The sequence below is a fragment of the Podarcis vaucheri genome (genome assembly GCF_965113315.1).
Source record: "Podarcis vaucheri genome assembly, chromosome: Z".
Taxonomy (NCBI): domain Eukaryota; kingdom Metazoa; phylum Chordata; class Lepidosauria; order Squamata; family Lacertidae; genus Podarcis; species Podarcis vaucheri.
The window spans coordinates 31,180,072-31,207,017 of NC_138758.1; the positions used below are offsets into that span (position 1 = coordinate 31,180,072).

The 26,946-nt window shown below is 44.1% G+C and overlaps 1 protein-coding gene across 1 annotated transcript in view; it reads right to left on the bottom strand.

Moving 5' to 3' along the window:
• MSN (moesin) overlaps positions 1 to 26,946 on the bottom strand; it is an 86,631-nt gene that overhangs the window by 6,830 nt on the left and 52,855 nt on the right. The window contains exons 3-11 of the mRNA XM_082208257.1: positions 15,075 to 15,170; positions 13,666 to 13,940; positions 11,617 to 11,700; positions 9,421 to 9,567; positions 7,383 to 7,479; positions 3,996 to 4,159; positions 2,402 to 2,532; positions 2,106 to 2,266; positions 320 to 412 (exon numbers count right to left, since the gene is read on the bottom strand). Coding sequence (XP_082064383.1) covers positions 320 to 412; positions 2,106 to 2,266; positions 2,402 to 2,532; positions 3,996 to 4,159; positions 7,383 to 7,479; positions 9,421 to 9,567; positions 11,617 to 11,700; positions 13,666 to 13,940; positions 15,075 to 15,170 — 1,248 coding nt within the window. The remainder of the gene's footprint in view (positions 1 to 319; positions 413 to 2,105; positions 2,267 to 2,401; positions 2,533 to 3,995; positions 4,160 to 7,382; positions 7,480 to 9,420; positions 9,568 to 11,616; positions 11,701 to 13,665; positions 13,941 to 15,074; positions 15,171 to 26,946) is intronic.

Here is a 26,946-nt window from a genome sequence, read left to right on the forward strand (position 1 = left end):
TCAGGTCAGACCAGTGGGCCAAAGGTTCCTTCATTGTTGTTCTAGAGCAAGAGTCAAAGTCATGCATCACAGATTATCATGCATGTACTGGAGAGGGCCATGTCTATTTTACACAAGTTAAATGCACATTTGCTGCAACACTGACATTGTGGAAGGTGGACAACACGCCTTGTAGGCAGGATCCCCTGCCTCTCTGTGCAAATGGGGTGTCTTTACTTTTCCCCATCACTGGGACAAGGGGAAATGGGGTGGTCACTCCTAGGCACAGGAGAGGAAGGAAAAGGCTTGTTCCAAGACAGGACCAAGACACCCCACTCACTTTCTGCTGCCACTGCACAGCCTCGCTCTCCTTCTTCTGTCGAGCCAGTTCCAGCTGCAAGATCCTATTGGTGAGCTCCATCATTTCAGACGACTGCAGGAATTAGCAGAAGATCACAAGTAAAGTAGGTGACCAGGCTCCTAAAATGCTACATTGCCCCACTACTCCCCAATCTGGCCCTTGCTCAGCTATAAGGTATAAAGTGTACTTTCCACACCCCTGCTGTGATCTTGGGATGCAGCTAAGAAAACTAATACAAAAATCAGATTTGTAAGTGTGCACGATTCTTCAAGAGAAGAACCCTGGTATACACGCATACCACCCTAAGAGAATTACAATTCCCAGGTCTCCTGGGGAGGGAATAACTATTAAACCAGTTTAAGCCTGCAGTGGAGCCTGGTTTTCTCTAGATAAGGGGTCACCAACCTACGGCCCGGGGGCCGGATAAGGCCTGAGGGACTCGTTTATCCGGCCTGCAGAGACCCCCGCCACTGCTGACCAGTCTTGCCAGCTTGTGCACATGCACACGGGCCTCCTCCAACCCGGATGTGCACCATTTGCACACGCTCCCCCACCCTCTGCGCAATCATCTCTGGAGACACCGGCCCGAGGCAAGGAAAACTTGGAGACCCCTGCTCTAGATCAGTGGCTCCTAGACCTCTTTGGCCCACCACCCAGTTCCCCTGCTCTCCCTATAAAAAGCATTACTGAGAATAGTCGTTTGCATGACCCACTAAGGAAGATCATAACACAGCAAAATTCAAAGCAGTAATAAAATTACACATAGAACCCAGTTAAAACTATTTAGTTAAACTGATTCAACAAAACTGGTGGACTTATCCAGTAGTGCCAACTTTCCAGAGTTTAATAGTAATTCACACCTCCAGTATCCTTCCCCCTTTGCCTCTAAATGCCCCCCCCCCCAAATCCCACCAGCCTCCAGGGTTAGAGTCAACAGCTTTTGGACTAATGGCAAGTCTAGCTCAGTACAAATAGCGGCCATTTCCTGCCTTTATGAGGACCCAGCTGCTGGTTAAATTATTTATTAATACTTGACCACCCTGGAAAGGCTTAGCAGATCTAATTTTTATATTCTAGCTCCTGTTGATGTGATGAACAACAGCGCCTATTCTACATTGGAATTTAAAATGTGTCAGCATTATCAACATTGTTTATTAATTTGGACTACCACATTATGTATTGAAATGAACTGATAATGGGCAGTTATATCAATATGCATGTTTCTCTAGTGTGTTGTGAGCCACTTTGGGGTCATTTAAATGGAACAGCAGCATACAACATGCAACTTAGGAACTCCCTGCCTACTGACACAACGGGCATTCACTGCACTCTTTTCAGTGCCTCTAAAACCATTTTTGATTGGCCAAACCTACCCAGATAGGTAAAACACGGGCATATTTTTATATGTTTTCAGTTTATCACTGATTTTAATTTTTAAAAAATGTTTTAAGTAATTGGTTTCACTGATAACTTTATCATTTTCTTTTTGCAAACCGCTTTGGGTTTGCTTTTTTTTTTTTACAGTCAATGTGGTATATAAACTTTATGAAATAAAATAACTTAGCTGCTATTGCTGGGGGTTGAACTAGATTACCCCTTTGGGTGCCTTTCCAACTCTACAATTCTATAGAATTCCATAAACACAATGACTTCCTAAGAACCCCAGAAGGGGCTGGCTGCTAGATCAGACCACTAAGCCCTCCCCATCCAGCATCCTGTTCTCGCAGTGGCCAACGCAGGCAACGCTTTTGGAGAGCCAGCCTACCAGCTGCTCCTGGGTCTTCTTCTGGTCATTGGAGGCCTTCAGCAAGGCTTCTTTTGCCTCTTCAGCTTCCTGACGCTCCTTCGCCAGCTTCTCCGCTTCTTCCTGAGCTCGCTTCCTTTCTTGCTCCAACTCTAGTGCCTTGCGGGTCTGCTCTTCCAGTTCTAGAGAGAGAGAGAGAGAGAGAGAGAGAGAGAGAGAGAGAGAGATAGGTCTACAGCTTGCCCACCAACTCTGTAAATCAGCACCAAGCTCCCCTTCCCACCACCTGCAAGGTGGGCACCAGAAGCTTCCCCTACCTAGCTGAGCTTTCTTTGTCTGCTCTTCAATCTGCCTGAGCCGTTCCATCAGCTCCTCCTTCTCGCGTTCAATCTTTTCCTTCTCCTTCTCTGCCAGCTCCCTCTTCTTCTTCTCATTCTCCAGCAGGGCTCTAGGCAGGGAGGAAATGTGAAGGATAACACAAAGTTCAACCCCCACCTGGCTGACAGATTTCCAGTTCTCTCTTGTGCAACAAAACTCTTAGTTGAGGCATTCTCGTTTTGCATCAGAAGTTTTTCAGTCATCGGCAATCAATATTTTGTTTTTAGCGTAAATTTAAAAAAAAGTAATTTTCTAAACTTTTAATGCTGATGCTGCACTCGTTTGCTCAAGTGGGCGCCTTCTGTGCCAACTTTTAAACACTAGCCGAAAACTTTTCTGTACTGCCAGGCCTATGCCGGAAATTAAGAATACATCCTTCCACAATGGTTAATTGGTGTCTTGGTTTTTTTAAAAAAAATCTTTTTAATGGTTTTAGTTGTATAATTTTATATTTTTATTGCTGCAAACCACTTTGATATATGTGATATAGCAATATGCACATTTTTAAAAATAAACAAACAAATGAGCCTCCATCAGAACAGGAGTGGGGCAGGATCCAGCCAGTGGGCTGGTTCCTGAGCTTTCCCCCACCCCTGCAGGTTATTTTACAAGTGGGCAGGGCCACCCAGCTGTCAATCACCCGATATCACAACAACACCACATTCTTCCTTTGCGGAGGTAGCTTGAGCTGCACCCACAGAGCAGCATCTTTTGCATCCAATGCAAACAGATATTTGGGCCTAGGAGTTAAGCACCACTGTTTGGCTGCACAATGGAATCCCCAACTTGGAACTCCAAAGCACAGCCAATCCCACCAGGGCCTGCTGTGACTGCCAATCAGCTGATGAACACAGACAACAAGGCCTGCTTGCTAAGGAACAATCCACAGCATTTTAAGGCTTCTAAATGTTCCTTTGCAGCTTCCTCTCTATTTGCCCCACACCTATAAGGCAAACGAGTGTGGTGTGAGGAAAACAGACTTCTAAGCTGAATTGTGACGCATGCTGAGCCTATTTGACCTATCAGCTGGAGCTTTCTCCCACTGCTACATCCTTCTCCCTGCAGCTACAGGGAAATGCTGTTCACATATGTTACAGAATAGACCCATTACACAGAAAAACCATACACTTTGCATGCAGTGGGAGTCAGAGTCCAACAGAATCCAGAGAGCCACAGTTTCTCCATACCAATGTGAAACTAAGAAAAGACTGCTGGATCAGACCAAAGGGGACCCATCTAGTCCAGCATCCTGTTCTCACAGAAGCCCTAATAGGAAACCCACAAGCAGGATCTGAGCGCTTCCACCCTCCCTTGTGGTTTCCAGGGGGCGTAGGCCTCTTCTACTATATTCCAGCTGCAGGATTTGCCTATGGAAAGAACACATGCCACACCCCAATCACTAAACTCCAATCTTGCCACAACTTTTCCTATAGAAGATGGCCATGACTAAGACACTGTGCACCAGCGTTCGGGAACCAGTTATGTCAGCATTTGGCACTCTGTTCAGAGGCGTTTGCATTCAGTTGAACGCACCTCTCCATCTGTTTTTGATGCTTCTCCTCTCGGGCTTGAGCCTTCATCTGCTGCACCTCAATTGTGTCTGGCTTACGCCGACGCATGTAGAGCTCATGGTTCCCCATGCAAAGAGCCAGAATACGCTTGTTAATCCTTAGCCGTGGGGCATAGAATACAAAGTCCTTTGAAAGAAAGATGAAAAATAAAGAATGAATCATGGATGCACCTGCGTCACTTCCCTTTCTTCTCCAGTAGTAGCTAATGCCTCAACTACATGCAAAATAGCATCCAATTAATTAGGCAATTTCCCCCATGCAAAAAGACAAAAGGAGCAAAAAAGAGCTAAATGGTTGTTCAGCAACCTTTAGCTTCAATGAGTCAGGAAGCTGGAAATCTGGATAGGAATTTAAATCTGAAAGATGACCTTTAAATAAACCTCACTCGAATATTAGTGGAGCATGTCTACATTGTGTTTCTGTTGAAATGTTGCACACAACCAGCTTTGAGTGTTGTCTAAAAACCAAACATTAACACAATAAAATATCCCATTACTGGAAAAAGAAAAGCACAACCAATTAATACGTTATCAGATTGAAGTAGCAGAAGTAAGTGAATAATAATAATAATAATTATAATAATTATAATAATTATAATTTATTATTTATACCCCGCCCATCTGGCTGAGTTTCCCCAGCCACTCTGGGCGGCTCCCAATCAGTGTTAAAAACAGTACAGCGTTACATATTAAAAACTTCCCTGAACAGGGTTGCCTTAAGATGTCTTCTGAATGTCAGGTAATTATTTATCTCTTTGACATCTGATGGGAGGGCGTTCCACAGGGCTGGCGCCACTACCGAGAAGGCCCTCTGTCTGGTTCCCTGTAGCCTCACTTCTCGCAATGAGGGAACTGCCAGAAGGCCCTCGGCGCTGGATCTCAGTGTCCGGGCTGAACGATGGGGGTGGAGACGCTCCTTCAGGTATACAGGACCGAGGCCGTTTAGGGCTTTAAAGGTCAGCACCAACACTTTGAATCGTGCTCGGAAACGTACTGGGAGCCAATGCAGATCTCTCAGAACCGGTGTTATGTGGTCCCGGCGGCCACTCCCAGTCACCAGTCTAGCTGCCGCATTCTGGATTAATTGCAGTTTCCGGGTCACCTTCAAAGGTAGCCCCATGTAGAGCGCGTTGCAGTAGTCCAAGCGTGAGATAACTAGAGCATGCACCACTCTGGCGAGACAGTTTGCGGGCAGGTAGGTCCTTCAGGGGTACAGTTACCCCATTCAAGACCAGGGAATCCCCCACACCAACCCGCTCCCTGTCCCCCCAAAACAGTACTTCTGTCTTGTCAGAATTCAACCTCAATCTGTTGGCCGCCATCCATCCTCCAACCGCCTCCAGGCACTGACACAGGACCTTCACCGCCTTCACTGGTTCTGATTTAAAGGCGAGGTAGAGCTGGGTTTCATCTGCATACTGATGAACACCCAGTCCAAAACCCCTGATGATCTCTCCCAGCGGCTTCATATAGATATTAAAAAGCATGGGGGAGAGGACAGAACCCTGAGGCACCCCACAAGTGAGAGCCCAGGGGTCTGAACACTCATCCCCCACCACCACTTTCTGGACACGGCCCAGGAGGAAGGAGCGAAACCACTGTATGACAGAGCGCTCAGCGCTTCGGGAACACACCTGCAGCCTACACAGACCTGCGGGAGTTCCCACAGGGATGTCTAGGCTGCGGATAGCAGCCTGCTTCCCGGAGCACCGGGCGCCCTGAAAGCAGAGCGCCCGGTGCTTCGGGAACACATCCGCAGCGTGGGGAGCCCTGCAGATAGCAGCCTGCTGCCTGGCGGGTGGGGCGCCCTGAAGCAGAGTGCCCCGCGCGCAGGGCAGACATCCACAGCGTGGGGAGCCCTGCAAGAGTTCCCCGCAGGGCTCCCCACGCTGCGGATAGCAGCCTGCCGCCCGGCGGGTGGGGCGCCCTGAAGCAGAGCGCCCCTCGCACTGGGCAGACATCGGCCAGCCCCACAAGCTCGGGGGACAGCAGGGAGGCGCAGCGCCACCATCCCGCTGTTCCTTGACCTTGTTCGGTTTCCCCGACCTGCTTTTGGGGGGGGGAAATAAAGGGGAATTTTTTTCCCTTTATTTCCCCCCAAAAAAACTAGGTGCGTCCTATGGGACGGAGCGTCCTATGGGACAAAAAATACGGTATATGTGCAACACTCACTAGTCACACCAGCTTAGGAAATACAGATGTCTTTGTTTTAATGGTGCCTCTCACTATTTCTTTCTCTTATTATCTACTGTTTGCTTGCTTTGCATATGGTAGGAGGTAATATCCTGCAACTGCACTTTTGAGTTCTTAGTAATGGTAATAAATAATTATTTAAAACAAACAAATTCTACCAATCAGCTACTTGTTGAAGAAAAGGTGGAGGTAGCTCTGTATGCAAACCCTGGATATGCTGAAGGGATCCCATTAAATCAAATCAAATCAAATCATACACCCCCATAAAGAAAAAAGGCTTTGGAAGAATTCCGTGCATCCAGACAAGGCATTTAAGTGCCAGGAACCATTCATCTTTGCAGCGATATTGCTGTTACTTACACACAGCAAGGTTCACCTCTTCCAGAGTGAGCTGTCTCACCGCAGGAAAACTGTTCTCATGAAAATGAAGCAAACACCTTTTTTGGCACAATTGCTGACCCAGAAAAACAAAGCAGATGTCCAGGAACCAGTTAATCTAAAGAGTCCTGAAGCACTTCTGCTACCAGAAAGGCAAGAGCAATCCAGAGATCTCAATGGTATTGAATTGAACAGAGTTTGAGGGTTGGCTGCTCACTCAGCCCCGCAGATGAAAACAAATGACAACTTCTCTCTAGCTTTTGTTTCAAACACCCGATGAATTTACCTCACCTTTGGAAGAAGAAGACACTTGACTAATCACAATGGGCTTTTATGTTCTATCACTAAACTACCAAGTGGAAAACTCTTCACACAAATGACTGTTTGAAAAGCTCTTCGTTCCTTAGAGTGCCCTTCGTTCCTTAGAGTGCCCATCAAACCAGCTGTATACCCAGTTGTGTGAGGTTTATTGCAGCCCTCTGCAATCTGCTGAGCTCCACACATTCCAGACTGCAACTACTACCAGTCCCAGCCAGTTTGAGCACAGTAAAACAAACAAACAAACAAACAAACAAACAAACAAACAAACAAACTGGGAGTCACTTGTTTATGAAAATCTAAATGTTCATTCTGTCACCAGGGGATTTCCCATAACAACCAACTGGCTTTTTTGGTTATGTAGATAGAGCAAAATAGAACAACCCCAAATTACTGATTTTCAATTAAATATTTGAATAGATTATTAACTAAAATATTTTAAACTACAAATGAAATCTTACTGGGGCTTTCTTGTCAATGGGCTTGATAACAAACTTCTTATCATTGAATGAAATGTTTCTAATCTCACTCCAAGGGAATCCGATTTTTGGTGTTAACCTGAAAAAGATGAAAGAAAGGATTTAATGTTTCAAAAGCTGAGCCCATTGGAATACTTTGGCAGTTAAACAACCTGACTACACTGATGTGGCACGAATGATTTTCCATCATTGAGACAAAAGAGGTAATGTTGCTCAGAATTTACAAAACCAGATACACTGAATTTATGTAAGATTTGCACAGAATGCAATGTAAGTGGCTTGGACAGTGGCTTGTCCAAATTGCCCAAAGCAACATACTAAATCTTAGGCCTCAAAAGGATACAGGATTTGGAGCCTGGAGAAAATATACACAATCTTAAATGCAACTCAGGCTATTAGGTGAGTGCAGACCCATTCCATGTGATTTCCATCTTATATGAAGACACTTACTGAGGAACTGGTGCCTATACAGTAGTACCTCGGGTTACATACGCTTCAGGTTACATACGCTTCAGGTTACAGACTCCGCTAACCCAGAAATATTACCTTGAGTTAAGAACTTTGCTTCAGGATGAGAACAGAAATCACACGCCAGTGGCACAGCGGCAGCAGGAAGCCCTATTAGCTAAAGTGGTGCTTCAGGTTAAGAACAGTTTCAGGTTAAAGAACAGACCTCCAGAACGAATTAAGTTTTCAAACCGAGGCACCACTGTACACACAATATTATTAATCCAATGACTGAATGCTTTGGTAGATGTGCTACTGGCCTTTTTACACAGTGCATTTTGCGTTACATTGCAGAAAGGGGACACCCAACAGAAGCTTGCACCAGTTTGGTCCACAAGGTTTGGAGGTCCCTGCAGTTACCTGCTTTGTTAATACTTTGTTAATTAAAATCAGTGCCTAGAGGAAATATATAGGGCACATGAGGTCAGGAGTGCATAGATCAGTAATTCCCAAAGAAGCACCAGTCCAGATGTGGATCACACAGGGCACCACAGGAAGACTCAAGCATGTAAACTACTATAGAAAATAAACTCCCACTTCTTTCTGGGATCACTGACCCTATGTAACCTGATAAAAATACTTCCTTAAATTCAAAGGATCAATTGAATTGGGAGTATGAAAGCAAGACATAATCATGGAGCATCTCTCAGGCTCAAGAAAGTCCAGATGTTGCTGGACTACAACTCACATCACCAACTCTGTTGTCGCAGATGAGCCCCATCAGGCCTCCTCTCCCCTCAATGGTGCAGCCATTCCTTCAGGGTGCTTCAGTGGGAGATAAGCCCAGTTCCAACAAGCACCTCCACCTACCACTGAACTATGTAGGCTGGTCATTATAGGAACAATTGCTTGAGAACTGGTATGGGAGATTTCCACCCTGCTCCCTTTCCTCCCTATCCCCTTTTCCTTGTGTGCCATTTAAAAGAAAGGGGGGAAAAGATTGTAAGTCTGTGGGAGATGACTGCCTTGTTTTAATCAATGGCATGTAAGCCATTCTCAGAGCCATTTTGGCTGAAGAGTAGGGTACAAAAGCTCTAAATAAACACAATAAATAAATAAATCATCTCTGGCCCCATGTCACGCTATCTAGAATGGATGGTGCTTGGGATTCAAGCCTTCCCATACCCAATCTCAGGTTCCAATCCCAAATAAAATTTCTGGGAAATAAACACCCACCCATCAAATTGGGATATAAATATTACACCACATTATCTCTCCCACTAAATAAACACTCTCCCTAGGAGACTAAGGCTTTGCATTTAGTCCCCTATGATGGATCCAGCAAAAGCTTTTAGCTGTCATAGATAAAGAGGATATGAATTGCACAAGGTGGGGACTGACATGAAAGAACTGCTGCTGTGATGGTTTTCTTCGAGCCTCCTGAAAACATCTAGGTAGCCAGCTGGCAAATGCTAGAAGAAGGTTGCTGGACTTTGATGCACTGATGCCTGATGCAACAGATGGCCCTCTCCCCTCCCAGTCCCCATGCAAGTTTGAAGGACAGTCTTGTTACCTGTCATTGTGCTCATAAATGTTGAGTCCAAGGGCATCGACTCCCAACCAAAGTTCTGAGCCCTTCTTGTTCTTAATACTGAAGTAGTTCACACCATACATCTCCAGATCTTGTGCAATTTTCAGATATTCCAAGATGGCATCTTCTCTAAAAGTACACAAGAGAATGGATTTTTAATACAATCTTCGCAAAGCATAAAAAGGTAAAGGTAAAGGTACCCCTGCCCGAACGGGCCAGTCTTGACAGACTGTGGGGTTTGTGCGCCCATCTCACATTTATTGGCCGGGGGCCAGCGCTGTCCGGGGACACTTCCGGGTCACGTGGCCAGCGTGACATCGCTGCTCTGGCGAGCCAGAGCCGCACACGGAACGCCGTTTACCTTCCCGCTGGTAAGCGGTACCTATTTATCTACTTGCACCCGGAGGTGCTTTCGAACTGCTAGGTGGGCAGGCGCTGGGACCGAACAGCGGGAGCGCACCCCGCCGCGGGGATTCGAACCGCCGACCTTTCGATCGGCAAGCCCTAGGCGTTGAGGCTTTAGCCCACAGCGCCACCCGCGTCCCTTCGTTCACAAAGCATGGCAGAGTTTAAAAGTAGTTCAAAACACAACACTTCTGACCTCCTGTAAATACAATGATGGGTTTTTCCAACCAAGCCTCCAAGCATATTTTTAAACTACGAAGAGGTAGCAAGTTGCCTATATCGACAGCATCCCTTCCAGAGGTTGTCATGCCCCACCCAGTCCCACTCAACACAGTCTCAAGGGTTACAAGTGATGGATTTTGTAATCATCATCAGGAGGCGAAGGGAGAGCTATAGGTTAGTAATTCTTTGTCAAATCATTACTGCATTAATACTATTGCAATGCCCAAAGATCTACCAAAGCTATTACAAGGTTTTTCTATGGAAAAGGGGGCCAATATATTCCGGCAGCCTCCCAGGTCTTTGCTGCAAAAATATTAACACAACTGACATATGGCTCTCAGATCTGCAGCTTCTTAAACCTTGCTCCCTTAGAATCATTCCAAACTAAGTTCTATCAATGCCTGTTAGGGATCCCTTCTTGTGTGTCTAAACATAGCTGTCCGCCTGGAGGTCTGGCAAATCCCTGTTAGTGCTCAGATATGGATTCTGAAGATCCATTATTGGTTAAAACTTATCTTTTTCCCTGTTGGGTTGGCACCCTTAACCCTACTGGATTCCTACCAATCCAAATGGAAAGCTACACTGCACGAAAAGCTAAGAGGCTTGGGGTTTTCCCCACACACCCTGATAGTTGTAGGTTATGAGAAAGCTAGAGCAATAATCCGCCAACGAATTTGGGATGTGGAACCGCAATGCCACGTGAGCAGGATGAATAAACACCCAGCAATAAAAGATAATGGGAGAGGATTTACCCCAGCCAATTATTTGTCAAAATTACAAATACCTAAATACAGACAGCCATTTACCCTTGCTAGATTTAACGTGCTGCCATCTGCCTTATTGCAGGGCAGATTCGAGGGTAAACCATACGCGGAATGAGTCTGCCCCTGCGGCTTGATGGAGGTAGAAACTGTCTCTCATGCCTTGTTACGCTGCAGTTTCTACAGGGATATACACTCGGTATTTATTACCCCTGCTATGCAAAAATCTTCAAATGAATCCGAACTTCAATGTCTAAAATCACTGGTAGATGACAAGGATCCTGAGATCACATTGTTGTTGTTTAGTTGTTTAATCATGTCCGACTCGTTGTGACCCCATGGACCAGAGCATGCTGGCACTCCTGTCTTTGAGATCACGTTAAGGGTAGACAAATTCTGTGTGATTGCCATAAAACTTAGGGAACAAGCTGTGCTATCATAATTATCAAGGCCATAAATGATGATTTTAGGTTATATGTCAGTGACTAAGTTTTAATTTTATTTTTTTAACTGTTGCTATATCTGTATTGTCCCTGTTATATCTGTATTGTCCCTGATAATATCCCTGCATTGTGCCTAATTGCAAATTCAAATGTATTCCTATTGTGTTTTATGACTTCCTTGATATTGTATGTGGGCTGGAACTGGTCTGTGACCGAAATAATAAAATTCATTCATTACTGCATTGACTTCTGTGATGCACTTTGAATATTTAAAGATGAAGCTATATTATGAACAAAAGATGCTCTTATACAACACAAACCAATTATTTCTATAATTTCTGACTTACCTGAGCATTCCTCGATGTTCTTCATGCCACACTTGGATCCTTTCCTCCCACTGATCCTTGTTAAGTTTGTGCTGCTCCAAAACCCTAGGAAGCAAAGAACAGCAAAGCACATCAGGAGATAAGCAGCTTCCATACATGTAAAACTGTGGCAAAGGAAGCTTGTGGGGAATTTATTTTTCAAACTCCCTCTATCTGTACAGAGGAAAATGTAGTCCCCTAAGCTCAATCAGTGGTCTGAGAGTTGTTCTCTGGTGCTTCTACCTAATACAAAGGTGGGGAACCAGATGCAGGCAGTCGGCCAGATCCTTATTTCCCTTAGGAGATAAGGGCAAAATTGCACATGTTGATGGGGCCTGGTCATCTGTCAATCATCTGAGAGCCCCACATTTGGAATATTGTGTACATGTACACTTTTGGTCTCCTCATCTCAAAAAGGATAATGCAGAGTAGGAAAGGGCTCAGAATAGGGCAACTAAAATGATCAAGGGGATGGAGTGACTCTCATTGGAAGAAATATTGCAATGTCTGAGACAGTTCAGAGAAAAGGCAAGAGGCCACACGACACATGTTTATAAAAGTATGCATGACATGGAGAAAGTGGAGAGAGGAAACTCACAGACATCCAAAGAAGATGAATGTTGGAAGATGCAGTACAGGTAAAAGAAAGAGCTTCTCTTCAAGCAGTACAGAGAAACTATGGAACACACTCCCACAGGAGGCAGTAATGGCCACCAATCTAGATGGCTTTAAAAGAGGACTGGGCAAATTAATGGATAGGAATAAGGTTATTGAGGGCTACTAGCCATGATAGCTATGCTCTGCCTTCACAGTTGGAGGCAGTGATGCTTCTGAATCCCGGCTGCTGGAAACCACAGGAGAGGAGAGTGTGGCTGTTGTGCTTGAATGTGGCAACCCGACAGTGCTGTTATTCCATGGGAGTCCGAAGTCAGTGCTGACAGGCAGTTTTGTGAGCAAGCAAGGCAAATCCTTCTCTTGAACCTCCCATGCCTGCTCAATGATTGGATGGAGAGGGAGTGCTTGTTCAACCTTGGAGGAAGCTTTGGAGTCTGAATGAGAAGGTGCTAAGCTATCTTTTTCTGCTGCTTCTATATTTCCCAATCTCTCTTGTTTTTTGCCAGCAAGGCTTGGGAAGAAAATTCTACCCAAGCAGGAAATACAAGACCCCTGATTTTCCTTAGCTCTGCCACACTGCAGCACAAATTAGAGAAACACAGACTCTAGGGCAGAGAGGTGAGAGTGCGGAACTCTTAGCAATGACTGAGAAAGGCCCAGCTAGTACACTAGTGTTTGCCTCCATTGTAGGAGGTGGTGTGCCTCTGAATATGTTGTTAAGGAACATGAGCAGAAGAAGTTGCTGTTGTGTCTTGCTTGTGTGCTTCCTAGCGACATCTGGTGACTGTGGTAAACAGTACACTGGCTGAAATGGGCCTTTGGACTGATCCAGCAGGACTCTTCTTATGCCCCCCTGGATTTAAGAACTTAAGAGGAGCCTGCTGGATCAGGCCAAAGACCCACCTATAATTCAGTGGCCAACCAGATGCCCCCAAGGGAAAGCAGGACCTAAGCACAAGTACCACACCCTCCCCTCCTGTAGTTTCTAGCCCCTGGTATTCAGAAGCATTGCTGCCTAGAACTGGAGGAAGAGCATAAAAAATGTGGCTAACAGCCATCTGTAGTCCTCTCCTTCATTTAAATGAGCATTTTCTGTTTCCACACAAATAGAAATGTGACTACAGAAGGCAATTATGTGTAACAACATGAATGAGGCATAGACCGGAGATAGACAGATAGGTCTATCCCCAGCTGGAGCAACTTACGAACATCTTGTGGGGAGCAGACAGGACTGAGTCACTCTTAGGCTAGCAGCTGATTGTCTTTACACTGAGATCACCAGTCACTTATGGAAGTTAACATACTGCACCTTTTTTTACTGCCATTTAGATCCACTGGAAGAATATGAATAGTGAAAGTCACAAGGAAGTAGTACACTTCCCATAAGGCTAGAAGCATGTGTCAAATCTGACCTACCTTAGAGGAAGCAGTTTGTCGCCAGTAAGGTAACCAGGGTTGTGCACCTCCTTGTTGAAGTCACCATATTTGGACTGGACAGCATAGGAAGCCAGCAGGACGGCAGTTTCTGGGGGACAGTAGATGTCATCATTCAGGATGCCCTCCTTCACTTGGAGGAAGAACAGGCGCTGGGTTATGTCCTGGATCAGCTCCTCTGCCACATCCTCTGGGTAGAATTTGGCACGGAATTTGAAAAGCAGTGGGCTCTCTTTGCGGACATCCTGCGCTGTTACCTGCAGCAAATTGGTAACAAGGTCTAGATCAGTGGTTCCCAAACCTTTTCAGGCCACATTCATACACACGGGCCATAGACTCAAGCCCAGTGCCCACCCCATAAAAAGTGTTATTCAGAATAGTGGTTTAAATAAGACAGTAGCACGTTTCAAAACAGTAATGATTCACTGCACATTAATCAGAATCCATCAAAACTGTTTAGTTTAATTAATTCAACAAAATTGATTAACTTGATCTGGCAACACTAGTTTTCAGAGTCTGGTAGTAATTTAGCAATAGTCTTAGACACCAGATTTAATAACTACTTAACTGTTCAGCAAATTCTTAATGCATTGGGTGATAACAGTTTCCCAAATGTCTGAATTAAAGGTACTTAGCAGGAATCTTAGATCATCAACTCCAGTGCCCCCTAGATAATCCCACCTCCCCCTGGGGGCGATACTGTTCCCTATGAGAACATTTGTAGAATGACACTTTCATCCAACTATTGTACATTCAATGAACGACCACTTTTGTGATGGCTCTGTACAGCTGTTGTTATTGTAGATATTACTTTTTCTTTTCTCTTTTTTATATCTAATTCACTTGTAACTGAAAATCATCAAAAACATGTTTTTTACAAATAGAACATACCCAGACCTTTTCTTCCTAATAAAGTCAGGGTTCAAGAGTATTTATCCTGAGACTGCAGTTCCTGTTAAGTTAAGGCAGCAATTTCTTGGTGCAACCTGTTTTTTTTTTAAAAAAATGTTTTGCTGGGGTTTCTCCTACTGCTCTGGAGAAACACTAAAAAAAGAAAAATAAAGAAACTGCTGCTTCTCAAAAAAGTGGGACCCTGTCTTTTGTGGGTGAGGCAGCAAGCAAACAGGTATGTCTATAATTATATTTATTTATATCTTCCCTTTCCTCTGACTGGGATTCAAGGCAGCTAACACGAATTAAAATGACTCAGATAAAATACAGAAAGCTTAGCTACATAGTAGATAGATAGATAGATAGATAGATAGATAGATAGATAATGACAGTTTAAAAAATCATTAAGCTCTAATATAATTAAAACAATGTAAAAAAAGAAATCTATTAAAATGCAGACAATAAAACAAAGGATGACATATGCCCACATCAGTAATTACCTTTTTGTTGAGTTTCAGCCATGTAGAGAAGCCCTTGGTATCCTGGTACTGGAGTCCAAAAAACCAAACCTCTCTCAGACCTATTGTTTTCACAACCTGTTTGGGAAAACCAAAGAGAAAGGTACTTTTTAAGTAAAAGTTACAGGTGGTTGTATTTGAGCTCAAATGTGGCCTAGGAAAGGTGTTACATATCTCCAGGAACACCCAGTGGCATAAAAACAGGGGAAAGTTCAACAAAGGAAAGAAAGAAAGTGCTTACCAGTGAAACCCCACATTAAGATCCAGTGGTGAAGATTTTAAAAGCAAAAACAAACATTTTAACTTTTGCTTCCCCCCTCGCTCAGAAACACTATTGCCCATTCTCCCCCTCCCGTTCCATAAACTCATCCCCGGCGCCCCCTACCCTGTAAGAAACATTATTCAGAATAGCGGCTTGCACGAACCATTAACAACACGATAAAATTCAAAATAGTAACAATGAATTGCACATTTATTTAAAATCCAATTTAAACTGTTTAGTTTAAGTGATTCAGCAAAACTTATGAACTTGATCCAGTGATGCCAGCTCTTCAAAGTCTGACAGACAAATATCGGGGGGGGGGGGGACGAGGGAAAAGACAAGAAAGCCTTATAAAATGTTGCCGTCTTAAAGCACAAAACTCTAATTGCATTAAGAAAGGCACACATAATCATTCAAGTTATGGTGTGTTTATAGATGCTAACAGCCTGTTTTCTTCTTAGGAGTAAGGCACATTAGCTCTAACAGCATTGAGGCCAAGAATTCATAGACCTCCAAGAAAACCAAGAAAAATGTAACTCTCTCATCAGCTTGAATGTCTAATGCCTGTTTCTCAACTGATGATGTTAAGAGGCCCTAAAATCCTCTTATAAGAAGCAAATCTCGGGGGGGGGGGGAGGAGGACACCTTCTGTTATATTTTACACTATCCAATATGGTCTAGTTTTTCTTAGCTGTTCTTATACCAAGACTTTTACTTACTAATTACTTTTCTAGCCCTACTTATTTCCTCCAAGGAGCTCAAGGTGGTGTACGTGGTTGTCTTTCTCCCCATTTTATCCTCACAAACAACCCTGTGAGGTAGCCCTGCTGCCCCATGTTTGGGGGGGGGGGCGGGTATCACACACTGGCTCAGAGCAACAAAATAAGCCTCCCTAACTGCACCCCCTCTCAACAGCCCACACAGATTACACAGCCTTTTCCCCAAGGCAAATGGATGACTCTGGGCCTACCTCACAGCTTAGTTGTGGGGAGTAAGGGGTGGAGGGAGAACCATCTATTCCACCTTGAGCTTATTGAAGGAAGAGGTGGGACATAATCAAAATAGGGAATTCAGCCCTCTCATACGTTTGAGGGATTGGCAGGCCTGATTTATAGGAGTGTGGGAGAGGAGCAGGCAGAACTCGTATGGACCTGTCAAACTAGTTCCTCAAAACCACCTTTCACATGGATAGTGATCGCTACAATGGTGTAGTGAATTCTGAAGTGTAACTGTTCTTCATGACAACCCCCACAGAATTTAAAGGGACCCCATGGGTCATCTAGTCCAACCCCCTTGCAGTGCAGGAATCACAACTAAAGAGAAATGCATTATAGCTGCAGAACCAAGGCAGTTTTCTTTTCTCACACCCTTGATTAGCATCCCACCTGATGGAAGAGTTCTGGTGGACTCAAAAGCTTGCTGGTTTAATTTGGGTCACATTTTGGCTAGAGAGACACTGGAATCTTTCCCTCAGCTGTGCAGGCTCATATAACTGGACACTTCTTTCTGCTTAAGATAATTTTGTGGGTTCCTCTCTGATAAAAATCTTGCTTATTTAAGCCACTGTGGTGCAGTCATTAAGACTGCTGGTATGACCTGTGGGTGATTAGGGTTCAAATTCCCACTTAGCTATGAAGTGACCCGTGGTCACAAGTCACTGCCTCTCAGCCTAACCTACCTCACAGGGTTGTTGTAGGGATAAAATGAGGACTAGGACCTGGGAGGAACCAGGGTTCATATCCCCACTTGGTCATGAAGCTTCCTGGTTGTGACCTTGAGCCAGTTGCTGCCTCTCTCAGTCTAGTCTACCTCACAAGGTTGCTGTGAAGATAAAATAGGAAGGAGGAGAAGTATGCAGGCCACCTCTAGCTCTCTGGAGGAAAGGCGGGATATGAATATGTTACAATTAAAGACTGGCAAACAGCACTGCAGGATATGACAGTCATCTTCCCTGCTGTGAAATAAGGGGTAGCGTCAAAAGCGGGCTCCCCCCTCCCCGGCAAGCTCTGAGAGTGAGGGGGTCGGAGCTGCAACGCAACGAATAGAACGATTCCTTTGATGGTACAAAGCTGCGAGACTGTGAGGTATTAGCGGTCAATTCTTCCAACGCTAAAATCACTTAAGGACTGTACCGTGAGTACTTTTTACATTTGGATTAAAATTTGGAACAATTAGGAGATGGGTAAGGGAATTTAAAAAGAAAGCCAGTCCCTACCCGCTGACAGATTAGTATGAACACAGTTTTCAGCTGCAAACCAGGTTCTTGCAGTTCACCCTGTCCTATGCTAGTAGGGCAGCTCGTCAACATTTATTTGCTTATATAGTGCACGTTCATTTGAGTTACCATAGTAAAAAACACACCCAACATATAAATGTAATAATATGTAATGAAGTAATAATAATATTCTTCCTCCCCAGATGTGGGCACCCAGACACCCTCCTTCTCATAATATGAATTTGTCAGCAAAGAGGTCTTCACAGGGGCAAACTATTATAAGGGAAAATGGACGGCCCAAAGCAACACACAGTAGTAGCAGATCTGGTAGCCGTTGTAACTCTCATAGGCTATGCTTGAGTTTATTTAGTTATTATTATCTATTGCATTTATATCCCACCTTTCCTCCAAGGAGCACACACACTTCTCCCCCTCCATTTTATTCTCACAAAAATCCTGTGAGGTGAGTTAATCTGAGAGCAAATGACTGGCCCAAGGTTACCCAGTGAGCTTCATGGCGAAGTGGGGATTCGAACCCTGGTCTCCCATGTCCTAGCCAAGCATTCTTAGCCATTACACTGTACAGGCTCCCCTCTCTCTTCTGAGGTGCATCACCCACGCAGCGCCCTCACCACTCCCCTTGCTGTGGCAGTGCAAGGCAGGCTTTAAAAACATTTATTTGGGTGATGTGAAGTGGCGTCCGTTTGCTAGTTCTGTTTTGGAACACCCAGCTATGATTACACAGAAGCTTTGTAGTGAACCATTGCTGTGGTGAGGGCACAGCATTATATTTTATATAGTTTTAAAATTGCTTTTTAAGTGTTGTGAGTCGCTGTGGGAAGATTTTATTTTGAACAACAGCTAAGAAATAATTAAAATAAATTATGGCTAGAGAAAAGCTAAGGAGTGTCATCTTGGCATGCCGGCCCATTTTTTCCAGGATCACCTGGCAAAGTGAAAATGGAAAATCTAGCATCACTTCTCATTAATATCACTGGTTATTGCCTTGAGTAGCCCAGAATGTTCTACATACCACAATTTTAAAGAGGACCAGGGGTGACCTGCATTTCTTAAACTACCCTTATACTGCCAAGTATGACCTTCAGAACCTATTGGTAGGGCAGATTTCAAAAAGAGTATTTCCAGAAGAACGACGGTTTCCACACCAAAAGGCATTTTACACAGACACAGTTTTAGTTATAGATTAATTGGTCTTGGAGCTGGTGATACAATCACTCAGACACACCCACACAGTTAATAAAGACCATAGGATATGCTCCCTTTCAGCAAAACAAAAAACAAAACAAAAAAAAAAACAAAAAAAAAACAACCACAAGTTCTTGGCAGCACATGTTCAAGGCACATGGGGCTACCACTTTGCTAAAGCTAAGCAGGTTTTGGGTCTAGTCAGTGACTGGATGGGAGACCATCTTCATGTGTGCCACTCTGGATTCCATGACAGTTAAAAGAAAGCGGGGTAATAAAAATGAATGAATGAATGTGCATTTGTGTGAGCTATTTGCTACAGCATTGCTTTCACATACTCCCCATTTTAGCACAAGACACATCAATATAAAAAACCCTCCCATCTCACCATATCAGTGTGTTCCCTTAATTTTTGCTAGGCCTGAGTGAAAGGACCATAGGGACCATCTTGAGAAATCAGGAATTCTGTGATACCAAGTTGGCAGGGTCAAAGCTACCTTCTCACTTGAGAGGGATAGTTAACACCCCCCTGCAAAAAACAAAAACAACCCTCAAGAAAACAAACAGCAATCACTCTAAACAAAACATTGCACCTAGCTGCCCAAGGTGAAAGCAAACCACTCTCCTAAAAAGAAAAGAAAATCCCTCAAAACCTAGCTTAGACTTTCCCCCTCCAGGTCATTTTACATCCCTGACCATTGCCTTCAGTAAAATTCAAATGCCATGTAATTGTTTCATTCATAGTGAAGAATGGAATTCCAAAGCAGAGACTGACTGGAACTTGGCCTATCTCTGAGGTGCTAATTAAGTAAGCCAAGTCTCAAAATAGACATTAGTCATACAATATCCAAAAGTTGGGCTCCTGCCTCAGTTGGGGAATTTCCATTATCTTCAGGTTCACACACATGCAATAACAAAAACTGCTCCATTTTTAACTAACCCTTCCTCTAAAAGGGTAACATAGGGTTGCTTCGGTTTGTCCTCATAGTCCTGTCAAGTAAGGTTGTAGCAGTGGTAACCATCATGGTGTTTGAGAGACAGCATTTTCTTTTGCACTGCCCCGGTATCAGACAATTTGACCTAAATTTACTAATCTGTTGGTTGTTAGTAATGAGTGGCATTCAGACGCTCTTATTCAGAATGGTGCTTTGCACCACCCACTAAAGAAAATAACAACACAATAAAATCAAAATCAAGTAACAATAAATTGCACATTCATTCACAATCCAGTTGAAAGTATTGAGTTTATTTAATTCAACAAAACTGATTACCGTAGCTTAATCCTACCGCTCCTTTACCACCCACTTTGGGAACCGCTGATCTAGAGCCTACTACTTATAGCTGAACATGCCAAACTATGGCTTTTTAATCTCCTGTGTAGATTGGCCCTTGGAACCAACAGAACAGTTAAAATGATTGCAGCTGCCACAGGGTGAGGAACAGCACAATTTCTGCAATTTGAGCTTTACTGTACTTTATTGAACCAGTCACAGTACTAATGATAAGGCACATTTTCTCAAGAGCACAGGAAGGCAATCAGGAATCAAGTTGGTGTGGTGGCGGAAATGGAATTATTTCCATGACGTACTTACTAGGAATACAGTGGTACCTTGCAAGACGAATGCCTCGCAAGATGGAAAACTCGCTAGACGAAAGGGTTTTTGGTTTTTTGAGTTGCTTCGCAAGACGATTTTCCCTATGGGCCTGCTTCGCAAGATGGAAACGTCTTGCAAGTTTGTTTCCTTTTTCTTAAAACCGTTAATACAGTTGCGACTTGACTTCGAGGAGCAACTCATAGCACGCGGTGTGGTAGCCTTTTTTGAGGTTTTTGAAGACTTTGGTGATTTTTTAAGCTTTTCCAAAACTTTTCCGACACCGTGCTTCGCAAGACGAAAAAAATCGCAAGACAACAAAACTCGCGGAACAAATTAATTTCGTCTTGCGAGGCACCACTGTAATGCATAACTGGACTAGGGTATTACTCTTGGACCAAAGTAGAATTCAGAGCAGCAACCATCATAGGGCACCTGGTGCCAACTGCCAGCCCTGCCATGTTGAACAAAGTTCCACTGGTGGCAACAGCAGCACTGCCGGCAAAGACCAGGTAAGGCGGCAGGTGGGGGATGGCGCTCTGCAAGTATGCTGCATCAGCTTAGGCTCAATGACAGCTGCAGTCCTTGTTTCAGATTTAACCTGCTTGGCACTATGAGGCTGCTGCCCCAGGTAGAGGCTCGATCCTCTTGCAGGCTTCCTTAGAAGATCATCTGGTGGGGATGAAGAGGACTTCACCCTAAGCAAGTGCCCCAACTAAATCTGGATATATTTAGTCCGATATTATTTAGCTGTGATTCCTGCATTGTAAGGGATTGGGCTAGATGAGCTGTGGTGTCCCTCCCAACGCTATAATTCTATGACCTTCCTCTCTCAATCCACACTTGGGACCTTTAATGAAACTCCTCACAAGTCTGCAGTGCATCATTCTGTGGTTCGTTCTACATTTCTGACTTGTGGGGGAGGTCATTCGAAACAGACACAGAAGGAAAAAAGGCTTCTTCTGGCATTCGGGATGAAAGAAAATGCCCATCACTGCGTCAGCATTATGGTTGGAGGGTGACTGTTAAGTGAGGTGGGAGGAAAATGGCCTGATCCAAAGGGCTAAAATGGCACGCTGTTCTCAAGGCAGTCTTTCCATCTGGATGGGGGCAGCCACACACACACCTACAAGCCTCTGTTTCAGTTTCCCTGCTGAAAGGCTAACAGCGGTTCAGGAGGCTGTGTTGCTTCAGGAGAAGCCATAAAAGCCCCCACCCCAGAACAATAGGGAAGTTTTATTCATATAGCCATACAAATTCAGCATTTCTAGAAGCCAGAAGCTGCATCACATTAGAGGAGGAAAGGTGACTGAGGCCATCTCCAGCAGGAAGATTGTGGGTGCCAATAAGAGAAGCAGAAGGAGAGAGATCAACTGAGCTGGCCCATGCAGAGGTAAGAAGAAGAAGAAGAATTTTATTATTTGTACCCCACCCATCTGACCAAGTTGCCCCAGCCCCTCTGGGTGGCTTCCAGCATATACAGAAATGTAATAAAACATTAAAAACTTCACTATACAAGGCTGCCTTCAGATGTCTTCTAAAGGTTGTATCTCCTTGACATCTGATGGGAGAGCAGTCCACAGGGCAGCTGCGATTACTGAGACGGCCCTCTGCCTGGTTCCCTGTAACCTCACTTTTTGCAGTTGGGGAACCACCAGAAAACTATTGGAGCTAGACCTCAATGTCTGGGCTGAATGACGGGGGTAGAAGCGCTTCTTCGGGTATAGAGGGCTGGGGCCATTTAGGGCTTTAAATGTTGGCATCTTGCATGAGCACCATTGAAATCCCATTAATTATAATTAGGATCTTCATAGCACAAGGAAATGACCCCCAAGCTAGTCGCCAGTGGAAGCAATTTATTTGGAATTACTACCTCATACATCAGGAACTCTGGAAACTGCCTTGTATGAAGACGAACCATGAGAACCTGCTGGATCAGGCCAATGACCTATTTATCTCACCATACAGTTACAAAGCATATATTTTTAGAGCAGAAACATCCACACTTTGGAACTCCCTGCCTGTTGACATCAGGCGTTTCTTCACCATATTCTTTTTGGCACCTGCCGAAAACATTTCTGTTCAGGCATGCCTATCCAGACATGTAGAATGTTGACATGTACTTTTAACCCTGTTTTAGCTTATCATAGATTTTGATTATGTTCTGAAGGTTTGAATTTTATTTTTAGCTTTTTTTTAACTGTTGCTTTATTCTTTCGGTAAACCACACTGAGTTTTGAGGGGTTTTTTGGTCAAGTAGTATATAAGTTTCATGAAATAAATAAGAATGAACTCAGTGTACTCACTTACCTAACTACACTGCTTTGTTTTGTTTTTTAAAGTTATGTCACCATGAATTAACCTGAGCTTGGACGGGATGAGAAGGAGTTGTAACAGGCACAGTCTGGGACAGAAGATCTCTTTAAAATTGCCCAGTCTTAGCAAAGATGAAGAAATAACTTGTAACGTGAGTGTGTGTGCGTGCTTGCCTATATCAACACACACAGGTACAGGCCTGTCCTTTATATCCACCCTAGGGCTACCATCTTGAATTTGAGGCAATCTGCAGTCATGCAACGTTGCAAAACTCAAGAGGAAACATAAGCTGTTTCAAAGCAAGGAAAACTTTGTGTCATAATTTCAGTTTCCATCTGCTGCTGTTTCTCAGGAACGTATTCCCGCAGATGTTCAGAAAACTGCTCAGCTTGTGCTAGAAAAACTTTTAGGAAATTGCAAACACTGGCATTGTTAGTCTGCTCCTCTCATACCTCCAAAGGATAGGTAAATCTTAAGGTGAAACCTACCACTATCTGAGGGGCAAAGCTGGCTAATTAACATCTAATCTCCACAATTTTACACTACAAACCAGATACAACCAACATCCGTCCACTTCACAGAAGCTCCTGTAAGAGCCACAGAAGGAAATATTTCAGGATAAAATTATGGAAGGGGCTGGAAGCTGGAAAGCTCCAGGAGACGACGTCATTCAGAAGAAGCATTTAGTCACCAGTTTCCTCTGAGTTCTGGAGGGAGGGAGAGGGAGTCTCCTAGCTGCCTATGTATTTGCAGCATGGAGAAGGGATGCTCAGGCCACAAATGGGTTGGGTTCAAAAAATAAAAAATAAAGGAGAAGAAAAGCCTTGAGGTCCAAACCAACTGACAGAGCACTTGGAAGTGCACACACAATTTTGGCTGAAGAGCTGCTCCTTCCTGCCAGGCAGACGGGGAGAGAAAGGCCCACTGCAACCTAAACAGCAGTGCAGTTTCACGGGACACATCTCAAGCTCAGGACTTCCCCTCAAAGCTGCTGCCTCATTTCCTGCCCAGAGGGAGGGGCCGGGACAGCTATGGCAGGGGCTCCTGCACAGCTCCCTCCTTAACAGGCCTAACTGTATTGCTCTGTGTGAGAGAGTTACGTTTCCAGATGGGACTGACAAGATTCAAATAAAAGGGAGCAGCAATCGAGCATGACTGGGCAGGAGAGGGACTGCCTACCTAGGTTTCCAAAACTGCCATAAGAAGCGGGATAAAGATAAGGCTGCTGCAACAGCAGTGCATAGTTAAACTATGGAACTCACTCCCACGGGAAGCAGGGACGACCACCAACCTAGATAGCTTTAAAAGAGGATTAGACAAATTCATGGAGGAGAGGGATCTCAATGGCTGTGCTCTGCCCACAATCGGAGGCCTACCTTTTCTCTATAAAGATAGCCATTTAAAACACATGATTCTGTCCTTGCACTGGGAAAATATTGCAGCCCTTCAGGAACTCGTCCTGGAGTTATGTTTGAGGAGAGAAGACATATACAGTGGTACCTCGGTTTACAAACTTAATCTATTCCGGAAGTCTGTTCTTAAACCGAATCCATTCTTAAACCAAGGAGTGCTTTCCCTAATGAGGCCTCCTGCCGCTGGTGCCCTTCCACTGTTCTGTTGGCAGTTCTAACAACCTTTTGGGATGGTAGCAGCCCAGGAAAGGGCCTTCTCTGTGGCAGCCCCTAAGTTGTGGAACTCCCTCCTCACAAAGATGCACCTGACACTTTCGCTATATAGCTTCTGGCAAATGCTTAAGACACACCTCTTTACTCTGGGATGTGGTTGTTTTCAAGGCCCACCCTACCTGTTCCTGTGATTGCAATCAGTTTTAACTTTTTTAAAAAAAATAATTGTTGTAAGCCCTGCTAATGAAGGGTGGGCAATAAATTTAATGATGATCATCATCTTTCACCATCCCCATTATTTAGGGTACGAGGTGGCTGGCATGGTGATGGCTTAAATAGCATGATACAAAACTGGGGCCGGGGGGGGTCTGTTATATTGCCTGGCAGCCACCATGCCTTTGTTTTGGGAGTTTGTGGCTACTAGCCACGTAATCTTACTTCAGTCCTCCATTATGCTAACAGCCCAATGCAACTGCGTCATTTGTAAAGTTGCAGAACTGAAAACAGGGCTCCAACAATGCTCCGTCGGGGAGGGAGAGAGAGAGAGAGAGAGAGAGAGAGAGAGAGAGAAGAGTCTCTTAGCCAAGCTGTTTTTATTTTTCTTCTACCACAGCAGGCTGGGCAAGCCAGAACATTCAGTCAGGCAGCAAAAATAAAGTATGGAACAATCGGTTTTATTTCCCATTGTGGCCAGAGCTGAATGGGTTATTTCCTTTGCAAATCAACTTCCTCCCGTTGCAATTGTCCAGAGACAGTTGCCGAGTTCCAGGGCAATGATTAAAAAAAAAAGAAAAGGCAGATTAGATTTTTTATCAAGGCACTGGCGTAGCAGCAACTTCCTGGATTCATGAGTCTTCCTACAGAAAGGCAACTTCAGAAGCCAAAAATAAGACATCGCCAGCCCACCAACTCTAATGCCTCCAAGACTCCTGGGGCCTTTGCCCTGGAGAATCTATTCTGAACTCCCTTTTGCCCAAGACCTGCAGTAAAGGTAAAAGAACCCCTGACCATTAGGTCCAGTCATGACCGACTCTGGGGTTGCGGTGCTTGCCAAAAGCCAGGTAAAAACCTTTCCTGGGTACTTCTAGTACTCTGAAAGCCTAGACCAGTGGTTCCCAAAATGAGCGGTGGTGGGGTATAATCTGGTACTAAGAGGAAGGTTGGAGACAGGGGGTGCTGGAGGTGTAAATGATTATCAGACTTTGGAAAGTTAGTATCACTGGATCACACTTATCAATCTTGTTGAATTAACTGAACTAAATATTTTCACTTGGTTTTTGAACAAATGTACAATTAATTGTTATAATTTTGAATTTTATTGCATTACAAGATAGACAGTTAAATTGGTGCTAGACCACTTTTTATGTACTTGACAGTAGCAGCCAAGAAACTGGAAAAGTGAGAAAACACCTATGATAAATAAGTGGCCGGTCCAAATGATAGAGTATTTGCAGTTGGCTATGATGACGGAGAGTTAGAGGGTATCCAATACAGAAAGTACAGAAAGAATGGAAAAAATTAAAGAGTATTTGAAAAATTATTGTAACACCAACAATCTCCTGGCAGAACTCAAATGATTCTTGTCAAATAAAAGGTATAGATAACAACTCCTTTTTTTATATAAGAACAAAGAAAGTAAATGGTAATTTGAAACTGTGTGTAAAACAATAATAGGAACAACAATACAGTGAGTCTAATCGGAAGTCAAATTTATTTATTCCTCCCCCATTTTTTCTTTATTTTTTATTCTTTCTCTCTTTTCCTCTTTTCTCTTTTTTCCCTTTTTTCTTTTCTCTTTCTTTTTCTTTCTTCTTTGTTACGTAAAATAGATAAGGTTTAAAAAATATATGGAATGTTGATCTAGTCGTTGTGATGTTTTGTAATGCTATATATTATTAAGGATGGTGGAATGTAGGGAATAGTGAATTGTGTTAGTTATTGTTCGAATGTTAAATAAAGGCTTTGAAAAAGTTGGTTAGTGTGGTGCTGATAATGCCAAAGTTGCAGGTTCAACAGCTGCATATTCCTGCATTGTAGGGGGTTGGACTAGAACTAGATGAGCCTCAGAATCCCTTCCAACTCTATGATTATTTATGGAGCCAAGGGGGCAGTGGCCCAAGATGGTTTGGGAACCACTGGCCTAGACAGTAGTGGCTACATGAGTAGGGTTGCTAGGTCAGGCGCATCCCAGACTCTGAGATTTCATGGCCCAAACCTGAGACATGGGGTGAGCCCTGGTGGTGTAAAAGGGTTGGGCCCTATTGATTCTTCCTCTGAGCTTCCTCCTGCGACTGAGCCCTGAAGATGGAGAACTGGGAGAGGGGAGGACAGAGCGGAGGAGGGCATGACCCCCCCCCACGGTCTATGCAAAAATTTGAAGCCAGCTGCTCCTGAGCTGAAGCTTGCAAGATGCACACATAATATTCTTAATACAATAATATTAGTAATAATTTAAGGCACTCCTTAAATTAGGGAGATGAGGGGTAGCTCAGCTGGTAGAGCATGAGACTCTTAATCTCAGGGTCTTGGGTTCGAGCCCCACATTGGTCAATAGATTCCTGCATTGCAGGGGGTTGGACTAGATGACCCTTGGGGTTATCTTCAAACTCTACAGTTCTATGATTCTATGGATCCTGCT